Below are 16,577 nucleotides of genomic sequence, written 5' to 3'. Positions count from 1 at the left end.
GTCGATTAGAAACCCAAGTAAAATAATGGGAGAATTATTTTACTCCTACGAACTCAGAGACTATGGAGTACGGGGACTTGGTTACGCTAAAATTCTCTAACGCCCTTTCGGTACCTTTCTTTTTATTTTAATAAATGTTTGGCAAACGGTTTGGATTGATTTTAAATCTATTTTCCTAACATGTGAGGTGACCATGCAGGTGCACAAACCAATTTAACACTCAAGAAAGCAAATGAATAAATTGCGGGACTTACCTCAAAGCAACGAAAGCATACGCAATGTTAAATTAAAATCCACATCAACAACCCTAGATATGGTTTCTAATTAACACACAATTTTTATTTTGTTTTCACTTTTTAATGAAAATCATGCAATATGCAATGCAATATTAACTAAATGACCTAATTCTAATAACATGTAATTTGAATGGCCTAGCAAAAATAATAAATGTCATGCATCTCAATGAATTCTAACCCTAATGACGTGCATATGACAATTTTTCTTTTTCCTAAAAGAATACATTTTTATCCTAAAAAATAAAGACAAATCAACCTATGGCATTTTTTATGTTTTTTTTTTTTATGAAATTCGAAATTAGGTGAAATATGAAAATTACCTAATTAGATTAAGATCCTATTTAATTTATATTAAGAATTAGGTTGAGCCACATCCTAATTTAAACTAAAATATTATCTTAACCTAGATAATCCTAAAATGCAATCCATTTAATAAAATACCTAAACCTATAGTAAATTAAGAAATTATCTAAATTAACTTAAGTGCAATTTCTATCCTAATATGCAATGACGTGCAAAATGTACCCTAATTCTACATGAATTATGCATGATGATTTTTTATGTTTTCCTTTTTTCCTTTTTTTTTTAAATTTCAAAATTAATAATTGCCAAATAATTAAACATGCAATCCAAATTAAAAGAACTAGCAACCTAAATGAATTGATTTGATTTTTTTATTTTTTTAAAATTCGAAATAAAATACCTATTGTGAACATGCAAACCCTAAAGCTACATTTTCTATTTTTTTTAAGAAAATTAATTTAAGCAACACCACATCAAATCAAGCCATATTGATACACAAATTGACGAACCATATCTCGAGCATGAGATCGGGTTGGCCAATTTCACATAAATCACGAATCGGATCTCGGCGGGAGATCGGATTGGCAATTTTTAAGTGATTGCGAGTCGGATTCGAGCTTGAAAATCGGGCCGAGAATCACTAATTTCCAGGCAATTTCATGTCATGGAATTTCAATTTCAGATTAAGGAATAATTACACTAAAAGATAAAATAAAATAGCAAAAATAATTAAAAAAATAAAATAAAGAAAATACCTAAATTTTCTTTCACTTCTCTTTTCTTTTCCTTTTTCTGAAAAAGAAAAAGAAAAAGAATAAAATAAAATAAAGCTGGTGGGTCCCGGCGAGGGAAGCCTCCGGCTAGGGTTCCGCGAGGCGTGACGGCGCGCGCACCGGGGGCTTCGGCGCGGGTCGTCGGGACGGCTCGCGGTCGTCGGGGCGGAAAGAGGACCGCGGGCACAGGCTGGGTGCGGGCGTCGCGGCGGCACGGCGGTGTCGGGACGGGGCACGGAGCTTCGGACTGCGGGTGGAGAGATCCGGACGTGCGGATCGCGGATGCGCGGCGAGGTGGGACGAGCGGCGGCGCCTGTCCCGACACCGCCGTGCCGCCCCGCGACGCCTCCCGCACCCGCCCGGCCGCGGTCCTCTTCCGCCCACGACCACGAGCTGTCCCGACGACCCGCGCCGAAGCCCCACAGTGCCGCGCCGCCGTCACGCCCTCGCCGGAACCCTAGCCGGAGGCTTTCCCCTCGCCGGACCCCCGAGCTTTATTTTATTTTATTCTTTTTCTTTTTCTTTTTCAGGAAAAAAAAAAAGAAAAGTGAAAGAAAATTTAGGTATTTTCTTTATTTTATTTTTTTAATTATTTTGCTATTTTATTTTATCTTTTTAGTGTAATTATTCCTTAATCTGAAATTGAAATTCCATGACATGAAATTGTCTGGAAATAGTGATTCCTCGATCCCGATTTTCAAGCTCGAAATCCGACTCGCAATCACTTAAAATTGCCAATCCGATCTCCCGCTCGAGATCCGATTCGTGATTTATGTGAAATTGGCCAACCCGATCTCATGCTCGAGATATGTTCGTCAATTTGTGTATCAATATGGCTTGATTTGATGTGGTGTTGCTTAAATTAATTTTCTTAAAAAAATAGAAAATGTAGCTTTAGGGTTTGCATGTTCACAATAGGTATTTTATTTCGAATTTTAAAAAATAAAAAAATCAAATCAATTCATTTAGGTTTGCTAGTTCTTTTAATTTGTTGCATGTTTAATTATTTGGCAATTATTAATTTTGAAATTTAAAAAAAAGGAAAAAGGAAAAACATAAAAAAAAATCATCATGCATAATTCATGTAGAATTAGGGGTACATTTTGCACGTCATTGCATATTAGGATAGAAATTGCACTTAAGTTAATTTAGATAATTTCTTAATTTACTATAGGTTTAGGTATTTTATTAAATGGATTGCATTTTAGGATTATCTAGGTTAAGATAATATTTTAGTTTAAATTAGGATGTGGCTCAACCTAATTCTTAATATAAATTAAATAGGATCTTAATCTAATTAGGTAATTTTCATATTTCACCTAATTTCGAATTTCATAAAAAAAAAAAAAAAAAAATGCCATAGGTTGATTTGTCTTTATTTTTTAGGATAAAAAATGTATTCTTTAGGAAAAAGAAAAATTGTCATATGCACGTCATTAGGGTTAGAATTCATTGAGATGCATGACATTTATTATTTTTGCTAGGCCATTCAAATTACATGTTATTAGAATTAGGTCATTTAGTTAATATTGCATTGCATATTGCATGATTTTCATTAAAAGTGAAAAAAAATAAAAATTGTGTGTTAATTAGAAACCATATCTAGGGTTGTTGATGTGGATTTTAATTTGCTAAGGATGCTTTCGTTGCTTTGAGGTAAGTCCTGCAATTTATTCATTTGCTTTCTGAGTGTTAAATTGGTGGTTTGCGCACACAGCCACCCACACATGTTAGAAAATAATTTAAAATCAACAAGCGCACTTAACATTTATTAAAATAAAAGAAGGTACCGGGAAGGGCGTTGAGAATTTTAGCGTAACCAAGTCCCCGTAAATCCATGGTGCACCAGTTCGTAGTGAGTAAAATAATCTCCCATTATTTTACTTGGGTTTCTAATCGACCCACCAAAAATAGTTAGTGGCGACTCTAATGAATCAATTGCATGTTAACAATTCAAACCTGAGGTAATGAGACTGGGAAGCTGAGTTAGTCTGCTAGCAATCCGTCCAAACCACTAGTGGTTCACACCCCCAAAATTGGGTCGCAACACTTTGTCTTCGTCTTTGGTTCCTCCGGTGGAGTATTCCGTGTGCGTGATCGTTTATATCGGTGGATATTCATTCCATTGGACTCCTACTTATTAAAATTATCATCGTTTCTGGTAATCTAGTTTTTATGTAACTTCATATTGTCTGTAATTTGTCTGCCGAGACAAATTAATACAGTGTACAAATCATGCTGTCGAATTTTTCTTGTGTAAGTTGAACACTCCGTCTTTACGGAGTCAATTAAAAAGTGATTGCGACTTGGAACTTTCAAATTCATCAAGGCATGTAATATCTACGATGTGCCGGAAGGGCTGTGCTACTGCTCGATGTGGTGCAGATTCTCGAAGGGTAACGAAAGGCATACAACACTTGCCAGCGACAAGGGCAAAGGGCAAGCAGATGCCATTTTGCCTAGTCGCTGAGGAGGGGCCTTCGATTTTGATGTAGCGAGCGAACCTTTTTCCCAAGCGAACACATGATAACGGGAAATGATGTAACGTAAAGCAACGCCCTTTTGTCTGCACGATTGTGTCCGTGAGGGATCGTCTAGTCCTACGCCAAGGGAAAAAGAACAGACGGAAACTTGTCAAGAACGACAAGAGTAGGTCCCTTCTGCAAAAATTAAATGGCCGTTGTGCTCCTCGACAGCGTAGATTTGTCGGTCTGTTTCCCGTACTACGCGAGCTTAAAGTAATAAGAACGATGACAAGAATGATGGCCAAGCTGATGACGTTCTTACAATGAAATTGCATCATGTCGACAGCCACGGCCACCACATGTTACTGTCCATTTTCGATGGTGTTTAAGAGAACTTATACCTAATTCATGACTTTGAGCGGCCGGACCAAGGATGTTAATCGAATGGATAAAGCAAGGTGGGTCACGAATGCTGCATTGTGTGCACGAAAAAACCAGAAGATGTGAACAAAGAGAATTTGCTGTTCAATAAAAGACACGACAGATCGATATTTCTTATGACGCGATATTTGCTATATATAGCTGTACCGGGGAAATGAATGTTGTGAATTTCAACATAGGAAGTGTCTTGTGACATTGTATAGGAGCGTCGATACAATGTGCTACAAGGTCGACTGCAAGAAGTGCGGGAAGTACACATGGGGTGGCTGCGGCAAGCATCTGACCACCCTCTATAACAGCATCGAGAAGGGCAAGCACTGCATGTGCACCTCGTGGCCCGGCGTCGTTATGCCCTCGTCGACGTCGGAGCAAGCATCAGCTTCGTCTGCTGCTGGTACAGCTCCATACACATGATCTTCCGTAGAAATCACATAGATCGGGGTGAAAAGAAATCAGAATTTTGCTTCTTCAAAAGACGTTTGCTTAGCCCAAATCGGGGTAGTCAAACGATGTTGATTTCACATAGGTGCACTAGTTTCTACCCCAGTTTGCTTCACTAGAGGCCGATTACAATCGAATGGCATGCTTTATTCTCTTGGACATCCTTACTTTTCATTTCGACTGCAAATGTTCAAGATGTCATATCGTTTTTCAATCTTTATCCTCATTTTTTTCTAGCACAGGGAGAATCTGTCTCATGTCACCATGTTCCTTTCATTTTACTTTGTGCAGGTAAGTAAGATGGGAGATCTTCAAGATGCACGAAGTCCCCCAACGTTCTTAGATCTTGGTGGGGGCTAATGAAATCAGAAGCACTAAATAAAGAGGAGAGAGAAAACCCTAGTAGCGTGGACACGATCGTGTCCCTTGTTTTTATGCAACATCATAATTTTTCCAATGCTTGGCTTGGAAGACTGGCGTGTCGGTAGATAGACAGAGATTGGGAATAAATGATGGCGGAGGGTTCGGGCGTGGTCAACGTAAATTGACCAATGATGCTCGAATCAGTGTGGTGTCGTGCTGCTGCTCACGAGCATGTAAAATATTCAAAAGTTGAAACCCCGTGCAGAGTGCATCGTGCTATAATCTATATGCGTAAACGCCCCCCACTCGATCATCGGTTTCTGGTGCTTTCTTCTTGGACGGTTTCCGGTGGTTCTCGTGCTCTTTTTCAGCCTTCTTTTCTAAAACCCACTTGACCTTGACTTAAGATAACCCACGACAGCCTACCCCCACAGAGAGAGAAGAGAGAGAGAGAGAGAGGTTTTGAAATTCAGGCGCTAAGAAAGTTGGCCTAAGATTCTAGCAGAGAACATGGCCATGACATAAAATATAGCAGCAAATCACGTTCTTGTTTCTGGGCCTTTTGGCTTGGAACCTTTGGCCTCTTGCTGTCTTCTCTCCAATGTCGTGTTCTTGGAAGGGAAGAAGAACCCTACGTGCGCATAACCCACAAGGGCTTTGCTCCAAAACCTCCAGCTTATCCAATGATTAGCCGCCAAAGCGCGTGAACTCGAGCAAAACCGAAAGGCCATCCTCTCGCGCAAATTACACACATCCCTGATCTTTCGTGACGTCCGGATCGCGCTCGAACGATCTGGCGATGTCCGGCTTCCGTCGAGTGGGGTTCCCTTTCCTTTTTCCGCAAATCATCATCCCGGTCATTATCATTAGCCCATGTATAAGCACAGGTCATGCTTAATCATGCGCTAATCATGGTTTTTAAAGGACCCTTTTGGTACTGTCCTGCAGAGCCTTCGGCAGGCCTACTCAGCAACCACGTTGTGGGGGCGTTCTGGTTCTTGCTCAGATTCTCCCGTCATCAACTCATTAATACGACCATAAATGCAGGAGCCATAAAGGGGCGCTAGTGCTGGTAGGTGGAATGGAATTTAAATGGGGCGATTCGGGTTCTGGATTAGGACCGCGGGTGAGACAAACGTTCAAAAGCAAGACTCGAGCTCGAATTTATTGCTGTCAGGGTGTGCGTTTTCCAGTTTCATTTAGATTTCATTTGAAATCTACTCATTAGGAACATTTAAGATCTAGAACCTATAACCTAAAATATATATCATGTCATAAGTTTCAGGATCGAATTCGAGATTTATTATACTCTACTTATATTATTAATTGAACGATTACGATGAATTATTATATTTAATAACCACTATTTGTTATTACAATTCACTTATTATAACTATGAAATATTAATAAAATAAAAGGTTAAGTCATAAAATGAAAATTCAGACTAATGATTTCAAATTATGCACTTACTATTAGACGCCATGAAATGTCACAGAATCGCATAAAAATATAAATCAAGAAAAACACAAAAACTTGTTCCAAATTCTAGATTGGAAACCTGGAGTTAGAACCTATCTATCGAAGTTAGTTAATTTAGAACTAACACTGTATACCTTAGACCTGAAATCAAATAGGCTCCAATCGGTTCAATTTTTCGGTTCCAGGTTCTAGGTTTTATCTTGATATCATGCTCATCCCTAACTACTAGAGATGTGAAAAAGATCGGCAGGGGCATTCATGATGTCGTCGAGCTGTCTATCTTGTATGGGGTCATGAGGTGCCTGTGAGCAAGCATAATTCATATCCTCCTACGACGTCCACGGTGCGAATCGGAACGCACGTTAGGAGTCCAACTAAGAACTCCAATGTCCACCACACGGAGAGAAAAAAAGAGGAAGCTGGCCTTCGGGAAAACCCCGTTTTGTCTTGTACTGTCTCGCTAGCTGGAGCGACAATCTCTCGCTCTATTTATTGACAAGGACCTAACCAATTTTTTCAAAAGGAAGAGAGCGCTTTGTGCAATAAGAATTTACACGAGGTATAGAGGCAGGCAGACAGACTGGCTTTACATCATCATCCATCTTCAATCAAAGTTTTGATGGAGGATCTTGCGGCATGAGACTAGGATATGCCAATTATCTCGACCGTGCCCGTGAAATTAGGACCAAGTCCTACTTAACGCTTGATAAGGCATGTCGAACCGAGGTTTCGTAAACTCCAAATTAGATATTGATACCGTCATTGTGAGATCTGAGTCTTATAACTGAGCTCATAGCAGACACGCATGTTGGACTTGTTGAGTTGCATTTCTAGGAGAACCTCTCGAACTAGACAAAGATGAGAAGTTGGATGAATGAGTACGGGGAGAGCTCTACAAAGTCCAAAGTGATGTACCCTTTGGTGAATTTGAAAATGTTTGAATTACCACTTTTTTTTTTTTTCAAGAAAAGACTTGTTCAGCACTACGTTTATGGGTCACGTACAAAGTTTGGTGCCCATCACTTCTATTTTTTTTTTAAAAAGGACCGCCCTTTAAAAACAAAAAACAAGACAATAACTTTCACGGACACGAGAAAACTAGGGAAATAATTATGTAATAAAACCCTTTTTCTATTTTTGTTTTTCACATCAGGCAAAACAAAGTTTGTATTCACGATCAAAAGATGCAGGAGAGGGACATGACCTATGGGGCCTTGAGACAAGCAAAGCGCATTAAATCACCTCGATAAGTACGTCCCTAGATTAGTGCAGCCAAGCATTGGCCAGAAAATTTAAAAAAAAAAAATGACGTGGGTATCTATTTTACTAAAGCAAAATGTACTAACGCCCCTCTCAAGTTCCCGATCGGTATACGGAACATCGAAAGTTCTTCTTGTCCATTGAAATCTCGCATTTTTTCGAGCATTAAACAAGTGTCAAATCTACTAGGTGAGCAATGTGCGCAGCCGCGCATGTCACATGCCAATTTGCTTTTAGGAACGGATCTTCAAAGAGAGTAAATCTTGTTCATTGATAGTAAAACATTAAAGGCCCGCGGGTTACGGCGTTTCTTGTAGAAATTGCGGAAACATTCGAGAAACCACTCTCCATCGGAAACCCTAGATTCATCACTGATCTGCTGAGGTGTTGGTAAGCTAATGGATAATGATGATGATGCTTGGTAAATGCTTTCTATAGTCTTAGGATTAAATAAAATCCTAAAGAGGGACTTGCCATTCTAGTCCTCCTTCTCTCTCTCTCTCTCCTCTCCCCTTTCCCTTCCTGGCTTTTTGACCTTTCAGAAAAATAGAGATAGAGGGAGTGGGGAAGTGGGTGAGATTCTGCCCTCTTGACTCCTGTTTTTCTCCATTCTCCAAAGCAAATAAAGACTTTTTCTCAAAAGAAAAACCAAAAGAAATCATCACCCCTCACCCGATCCCCTTTTTAGGTAATTAAAAAAACCGAATTTCGTTTTAACTTAAATTCCCCCCCGTTTTGTCCGTTCCCTGTTCCTGGATTCCACTCCCTACCGGGCTACCCCGCTCTCTCTCTCTCTTCCCCTGCCTCTGTTTTTCTTTCTTTAATGATTTTCTCTGCTCTGCTTTTCACGGTCGCCCCTGGAAGCGAGCAAAACGGGAGAGGAACTTCACGCCAAAGCTTCGACATTTGCGGGCGTCGCCGCTTCAGATTCGCTCAGATGCTGCTGCTGCTGATGGGTCTGTGAAAAGGAAGCATTCCCCTCAGGTTGGTTGCAGATCGAGATTTTTCCCGAGCAAGAAACAGGAAAACAACAAGAGAAATGGCTGCTGAGAAGACCAGCTCCAAAGGCCAAGCATGGTATGCGCCCCCTCCCCGCTCCGTCTTCCTGCAGATTTTCTCTTCCGTTTTCCGGGGAAAACAGCGCCGACCTTCTTCTGGGTTTTTCTTCTTTTTCGTTCCCCATCCCCTCCTCTGCCCTGTTTCGTCGCAGGTTCTGCACCACTGGGTTGCCCAGCGACATTGTGGTCGAAGTCGATGACATGACGTTCCATCTGCACAAGGTTAGCCTCGCTCGCGTGGTGGCTCCCGCTGTCTTCTTGCGGTCTTTTTCAGTGCGAAAACGCCTTAACGCGAGACGTCTTGTTTCGTTTTCCAGTTCCCGCTGATGTCGAAAAGCAGAAAGCTCCACCAGCTGATTACAGAGCAGGAGGCGAATCCGACCTCCTCCGCCGCCGCCGCCTCCTCCTCCCCCCTGCAGTCCAGGCCTCGGAGGCCTCGGACCCCCGCGAGGAAGGCGGCGGCGGCGGTGGCGGCGGCGGCGATGGTGGGGACGAGATTGAGGAGGTCCACTGCCACATAGCGCTGCAGGGCTTCCCCGGCGGGTCCGAGACGTTCGAGATGGCGGCCAAGTTCTGCTACGGCGTCAAGATCGACCTCTCCGCCCTCAACGTCGCGCCCCTCCGGTGCGCCGGCGAGTTCCTCGAGATGACCGAGGGCTACTCCGAGGACAACCTCATCTCCAGGACGGAGAAGTTCCTGTCCCAGTCCGTGCTCAAGAGCTTGAAGGACTCGATCCGGGCGCTGCGGTCGTGCGAGCGGGTGACGCCGCTGGCGGAGTCGCTGGAGATCCCCCAGCGGTGCGTCGAGGCCGTCGTCGCCAAGGCCGCCTCCGCCGATCCCTCCCTGTTCGGCTGGCCCGTCGGCGACGGAGCCGCCCACCCGGGCCGCGGCGGCGGCGGCGGCGCGGCGAGTCAGATACTGTGGAACGGGATCGAGACGAAGGGGAGGAAGAGGGAGTCGAGAGGGAGCAATGTGGAGTCGTGGCTGGAGGATCTGTCGCTGCTGAGCTTGCCCCTGTTCAGGCGCTTGATCTCCGCCATGAGAGACGCCGATTTGAGCTCCGAAATCGTCGAGACCTGCTTGATACACTACGCCAAGCGATACATCCCGGGCGTCTCGCGATCCAGCCGGAAGCCGCCGCTGCCGTCGTCGTCGTCGTCCTCTTCCTCGGTCCCTTCGGAGAGCGAACAGAGAGAGCTCCTGGAGACGATAATCGCGAACCTGCCGCCGGGGAAGACGGCCTCGCGGTCCTCGGCGGCGGCGACGACGACGACGAGATTCCTCTTCGGCCTCCTGCGGACGGCGATCATCCTCAACGCGTCGGAGGATTGCCGGGCGTCGCTGGAGAGGAAGGTCGGCCTGCAGCTCGAGGAAGCCACGCTCGACGACCTCCTGATCCCGAGCTATTCCTACCTCAACGAGACTCTCTACGACGTGGACTGCGTCGAGAGGATCCTCGGCCACTTCCTGGACGCCGCCGGAGTCGATGGCCGCCTCGAGAGGTCGCCAATTCTGATGCTGGTCGGGAAGCTGATCGACGGGTACCTCTCGGAGATCGCCTCCGATGCGAACCTGAAGCCGGAGAAGTTCTACAGCTTCGCGATCTCGCTCCCCGAGCAGGCCAGGCTCTTCGACGACGGCCTTTACCGCGCCATCGATGTTTATCTCAAGGTACTTCGAGTTTGACTAGGCGCCGGGCGATCAGACTTGTGTAGCTAATTTCGCCACTGTAGCAGGAACATTGATGAAATGGAGCTTTTGTTGTGTTCAGGCGCATCCGTGGATACCCGAGGCGGAGCGGGAGAAGATCTGCGGCCTGATGGATTGCCAGAAGCTAACGCTTGAGGCGTGCACGCACGCCGCGCAGAACGAGCGGTTGCCGCTGCGTGTGGTGGTGCAGGTAGGTTGGCCGGCGGCCGAGGCTCCGTTTAATCTGTCCATTTCTCGATCATCGTCAATAGTTCGATGCTATGAATCATTTGAATCGAGTCGGTACTCAATTCGGTAGTCGTCGAGCAGGTGTTGTTCTTCGAGCAGCTCCAGCTCCGCCACGCGATCGCCGGGACGCTGCTCGCGGCGGAGACGGGGGCGGTGATGGAGCCAGGCCGGCAGTCGGCTTCGAGACGCGGCGACGAAGACGATGACGAAGATGAAGAAGAGGATGCGGAGGTGGTGGAGCAGGAGTCAGAGGGAGAGGAAGCCGTGGCGGCGGCAGCGACGGCGGTGGGACAGGGGAGTGTGAGCGCGACGTGGAGGGCGGCGGTGAGGGAGAACCAGGTACTGAGGCTGGACATGGACAGCATGCGGACGAGGGTCCACCAGCTGGAGAGGGAGTGCTCGACGATGAAGAAGGCGATTGAGAAGATCGACGGCAGTGACGATGGCGGCGGCGGCCGTGCCAACGGAGGGTGGAAAGGGTCGTTGACGAGGAAGTTCGGGTGCAAGTTCAAGACCCAGGTGTGCGACTCGCACGAGCCGACGGTGGTCGATACGAGGAAGGGGAGGCACCGGAATCGCCATTGACGGCGGACCTCCTCCGTGCCGGGTCCGAACCTCCCCCGAGCGGCGTCGTAGTAGTCCGATCATCATGTATGTTGCATCTTTAGGGCATGGAGAAATTGCGACGCGCATCAAAGTTCATGTGAGGTTAAACGCCGATTTGGTTCGACGGAATTTGTATGTCAATTCGACGGAATTTGTATGTCAATTCGTTCTTTCGGAATGCCAAATAATTCGAGGTGAGCAAAACGAAAAATTAAAAGTCGTTTTGATGTTGTGATGGGTTTCGCCTTTGTCGGAGCAAAGCGAAGACAGTGTTCCTAAAAGCTTAGAACAGTGGCTTTAAAGCACCTTTGAGATTCGGATTCATTTGCCAAAATTGGGCAAACTTAGAAATTGCAAGTCGCGATCTTTCCAATTCCTAGCTACAGAAAGAATAAATAGCGACACAAATCATTTTTGAACTTTCCTCCAAGTGCAATGTTATCCATGAAATTTTATCCAATGTATAATATCGTCTATAAATTTAATTTATTTAACGTAATTATTAAATTAATGGTAAATGTTCAATGTAGATCCTAGCAGCACATATGATTTTTGAGCTTTGCTCAAAGTGCAATGTCATCCTTGAAATTTGATTTAATGTGTAATGTCGTTCTTACATTTTTAATTTGTTTAATGCAATTCTTAAATTAATGGTAAATGTTCAACATAGACCTTATATTATATGAAAAATGTTCAAAGTTCGAAGAACACATTGAATATATTAAAAATTCAAGGACAATATTTTACATTGAACCAAAATTTATGGATCATATTAAACAAATTGAAAATTCGACAACAATATTGCATGTTAGATCAAAATTTGAGAATCACTTGTATTATTTTTCCATTGAGAAAACTTTTGCCTACTGAACATGATCGCCATGCGACAAAGTAGATTGCCAGCCAACATCTTGGCAGACACCCCTCTTTATTCATAAATTTTTCCTTCCACCGAGCCCTAGTTCCCATCAAGATGAGCTAATTTCAACATTTTCCGTCCCTAGCCCTATTGAACCATTCCCTTTGTTTCCGGATTAGCTTTGGACCGGTATTACCCAAAAAAGGATCAAATAACCAAACACTCGCTCCCCTCATGTAGTTAGCACGCGGTGGATGTGGGGGCGGTGGCGTTTTGTAAGACCTAAACAATCCCCTTTTCATTCGACCATCCCAATTCGTCCAAACACGAGAAAAATCTTCATGCATCGGAGCCTTTCGTCTTTCGCTAATATCGAGGCGAGACTTAATTCGAAACGAAGTTAATCGAATCATTATCGAATGCTCTAATGATGTTACTTTAAAAAGAAAAAATTGATGATGGTACAATGATTCGGACGACGTGCCAAATTCAATGCGTCTTTTGAGGCGATGGCCAATTGGGTTGACATCCGAACCACGCTTTTTTTGCTTAGTCGAAGATGGCGATGGAGAATATATGGGGATCAAAGTGGATCGAAAAGATGAACAGATGGGGCTCACTGGTGCCCTTTTTTTGAAATCGGGCAACTTTAGAGGGGGGCACATTTCTCGAGGGGGGTCTGGGGGAATTATGGAAGTTGTCGGGTGATTCTGTGAACGCAGGCATCATGATTGCGATGAAAGGTAATTTCGGATGTCAAAAATTTGGAAGAGCTTTAGGGCATTATTGGGGCGAAATAATGTGGCGGAATAATTCTGGTTTTATAATGTGTTAGTGAGACTAATAATTGCAATTCTAGGTCCGACCAATAGGGACGTCAAAGCGTCTAAAGTGGAGTTGTCCAGTGGGTGGTGAAGGACACTCCTTGGGGCTGCCTGTACTGACATGTCATCTATCTATTAGGTAAAACCACAGTGACCAAGTCCCACTCGAAAAAGAGAGTTCTGGTTCTTGTGCTGGTGGTATGAGATTAGTATTATCATCTATGATGAGCTCACATGATCGGACACGATCGTGGACATAGTGTGTGGTTTTCGCATTAGATAGTGACCTTTTTGGGATCTTTATGATGTATTGATTATATCATTTTAAAAGGATTCGTACGTTTGAAGATGGATTGAATAGTTATTGCTCAACATGTACTTTCGCTATTAGACAATTAAGAATCGTTAAGTCAGTTTTCGCTCTTTTTCCTTGGGAAAAATTAAATGAAAAGGAAGGTATTTATACAATAGATTAACCAAAACTTTGATTTTCTTGAAATATTTTACTTTGATTCCCATCACCCTTCATCCCATTTGATCTCTCAATATTTGTGGTGTTGCATACTACCATAAAAGTTGTAAGCTTCGAGATGGTTGCTACTCTAATTTTGTTCAAAATGACCTTTGAGATCCTCCATATTTAGGGAGGTAAATTTGTATATATTGAATCTAACTTATATACATGTCGTGCACTTGACTCACTCACATATATACTTTTACCAACTAAAATCCACCCAATTTCATTGAAAAGTAGACATTGCCCTTAATCGTTGATTGCCATTTAAAGTGGGGCCTCCAAATTTAATTATTTTCCTTTTTATATTTTATTTGTTTTGTTTGAGATGTAGTTGTCATAATTAAGCATTTCACATATTTTATTTTTTTTTCTTATTATGGGCATCCCATGTATATTAAATAAATTATTTATTTTTTTTTTAGATTATACTTCCATAGAAATAATTTTAGTCGAAAAGAGAAGTTTTCAAGAAATTTAATTCTTATTTATGTGGTGGAGCAAATTTGTTCAAGTAGGATCTAGAAATTTTTTTAACAGACAATTTTTAACATTATCGCATATTTATAAACTTTTACTTTTGTTGTTCATATCACCATCAAACCCTTTCTTCTCTTAATACATTTTCAGTAAAAACTTCATGGATGATATTAACTTTTGATGATTCAAATTGATCGAATTTCATTGGCATTGTTAAAAAAAAATTTCTAATTTATGCAATGTTTTGATTTGAATTCATATTTTTTAAGTTTCACGTTGGAGAATGTAACTCATGATTTTTTTTTTTTTTGGAAAATCACTTAGAAAGGCTTTTTTTTTTTTTTTTTTTAGATTATCCCATCATACGTAATGCATCTATAGCAGTGGATAAAGAGGGTTTGATGGTGATATACTGATATGCACAACTAAAGTGAAAGTTTATAAAAAAAGTGATTGTGTTAAAAAAAGTGTCTATGTCAAAGTCTTCTAGATTCCACTTGACAATTAATCTATAAATATCTTTGTTGACATAGAAAAGAATTGTGTTTCATGAAAATTTTCTATTTGATAATAAAATCTGACAATAATAAAGAAAATATAGTGCGTTTAATGCATAGGATATCCACTATTAACAACAACGATTAGGTCTTACATAGAAAAAATAACTTAAGAAAAACAGGAAAGTAGATAAATTTGAAGCCATGATTTCAAACTGCAATCGAATGATTAGGGGCGATTTTGCATCTTCTTGGGTGAAAATTGACTGGGTTTAGTCGTATGGAAATATCTATAAAAAAAAAGAAGAAGAAAAAAATCTTCTTTTTGTTAGTGGAGCAGATGGAGACAGAGAGGAACTGGTGTAGCTTTGAATATGGCTGTTGCTTTCATGCCTCTCGCTTTGTTGGGCATGAAAGTGGGGAGCAGAAAATTCAAAGCTTTTAAGATGTGAATTCTTTCGAGGGGTCGCAGTTGGATGGCGCTGCTTTCTATTACTTTTTTTTCACCTTCTGGTCCCCCAAAGCTTTTGAGTGGGAGTAGGGAAGAAGACGAAGACCATGAAAAGCAAGAAGAAGAAGAAGAAGTGGAAGAAGATCAAGAACGATGATTAGGGTGCCCCGCGCTTTTCCTCTTTTGTCGCCATGCAAAGGGATGCGAGATCGTGAACTCGGTCAGGTGGGAAGTGAAGTGGAGATCGAGTTGCCCTTCTTCCTTTCTTTGCTTCCTCGTCATGATTACAGATATTATCCTTTTTGTTCCGACGGTGTGTGCTTCTCTTTGCTGCGTTGGAGTGCAGTCGAAGGAACGTTTTCCATGGGGACACAGAACGTGGAGTGGACCAGACGATGATGATGGGGATGGTGCGCCTTGGTTTCATCGTATGTCTGGCCATGTTTGGTTATTTATGGGCCTGTGGCTGGAGCTGAAATTCTTTGTTTTTCTTCTTGTTTTGAGTTCGGTAGCAAGCGCGTGGTCCTTCATAACATGACCTTACGCGTCGCCCTGGATGGATCATAAAAAAAAAAGAGAGTCTGAAATATGAGTAGGAGTGTCAACAGTTTGGATTTTTAGAAGATGCTAAGAAGATGTTTTAGTGAAAAAGGCGATAGAAATAAATTGTAATATTAAGAAAAAAAAGGGCTATTTTCGATTCGGTTTGATTAACCAAAATTATTTAAACTGGAATAAAAAAAATGATTATTTTATTATTATCCGGACTAGAATCGAAACTAAACCAAAAATGCACAAAACTCCGGTTCAATTTGGTTTGGTTTTCCAATTCAATCTAACATCCTTAGATACAAGGCTCAGCTTATGGATCCCTTTTTTTTGTTTTTGAAGTGTGAATGAAAACAATGGAGATATACCTCAATAAATGATTGAGTCGCCTTATTCTACTTTGCCATTTCGGCCAAGATTTCTTCTTTCAGATCGATAATCATTTTAGTTGTAAAAGGATATTGTTTTGGTGTCTGCATCATAATTATGTGTTTGGTAGTTGGTTAGTCATATGAGATGGACAAGTTCTTGCAATTATTGCTTGTAATCTGCCATAGAGAATGAATCATCAATAGGAGTAATAAGCCTCATCTTATTTATTTAATGCAGGTTATTATCAAGGTCTTGGCTGAAGAAAACTTGTGCTGTCCATCTTAATCATCCAAAAATTAGTCTCTCTTAATTATATATTTTCATTTAATTCAAATTGACTAAAGGTAAGCCCAATTAGGTGAAAAAAATTATTTATATATTAGTGATAAGTGTATTAAAATTTTTAAAATTTGTTACGAGAATATAATTGAGTTCTAAAACATAAGTCTTAAAACTTGTCAAAATTGATGCAATCGCATCCTCATGATAACTTTGTCTAACTTGACTAACGAAAAATGTTGACATTATTTTTTTTTCCCTGATATGTGGCGATGCCGTGGCTACAACATTAAATATAAAGCCGAAACTTGTTTTGGTCTAAATCTAA

At 42.0% G+C, this 16,577-nt stretch overlaps 1 protein-coding gene and 1 long non-coding RNA gene across 2 annotated transcripts; both read left to right on the top strand.

Annotated features, from left to right (window-relative positions):
- Positions 1–4,458: 4,458 nt before the first annotated feature.
- LOC120286553 lies at positions 4,459–5,364 on the top strand. The gene is made up of 2 exons (XR_005545197.1): positions 4,459–4,672; positions 5,011–5,364. It is a non-coding gene; the product is annotated as an uncharacterized LOC120286553 (long non-coding RNA).
- Positions 5,365–8,338: 2,974 nt separating this feature from the next.
- On the top strand, positions 8,339–11,644 carry LOC104457228 (BTB/POZ domain-containing protein At5g66560). Its single transcript, XM_039300742.1, has 6 exons — positions 8,339–8,898; positions 9,032–9,101; positions 9,197–9,256; positions 9,298–10,551; positions 10,652–10,780; positions 10,900–11,644. Exons 1-6 carry the CDS (start codon positions 8,861–8,863, stop codon positions 11,401–11,403), a joined length of 2,055 nt encoding a protein of 684 aa, XP_039156676.1. The 5' UTR covers positions 8,339–8,860; the 3' UTR covers positions 11,404–11,644.
- The last annotated feature ends 4,933 nt before the right edge of the window (positions 11,645–16,577 follow it).

This window comes from Eucalyptus grandis, chromosome 8 (genome assembly GCF_016545825.1).
Source record: "Eucalyptus grandis isolate ANBG69807.140 chromosome 8, ASM1654582v1, whole genome shotgun sequence".
NCBI lineage: Eukaryota > Viridiplantae > Streptophyta > Magnoliopsida > Myrtales > Myrtaceae > Eucalyptus > Eucalyptus grandis.
The sequence above is the reverse complement of the archived record's forward strand: the minus strand, read 5'-3'. Positions and strand labels throughout refer to the sequence as shown.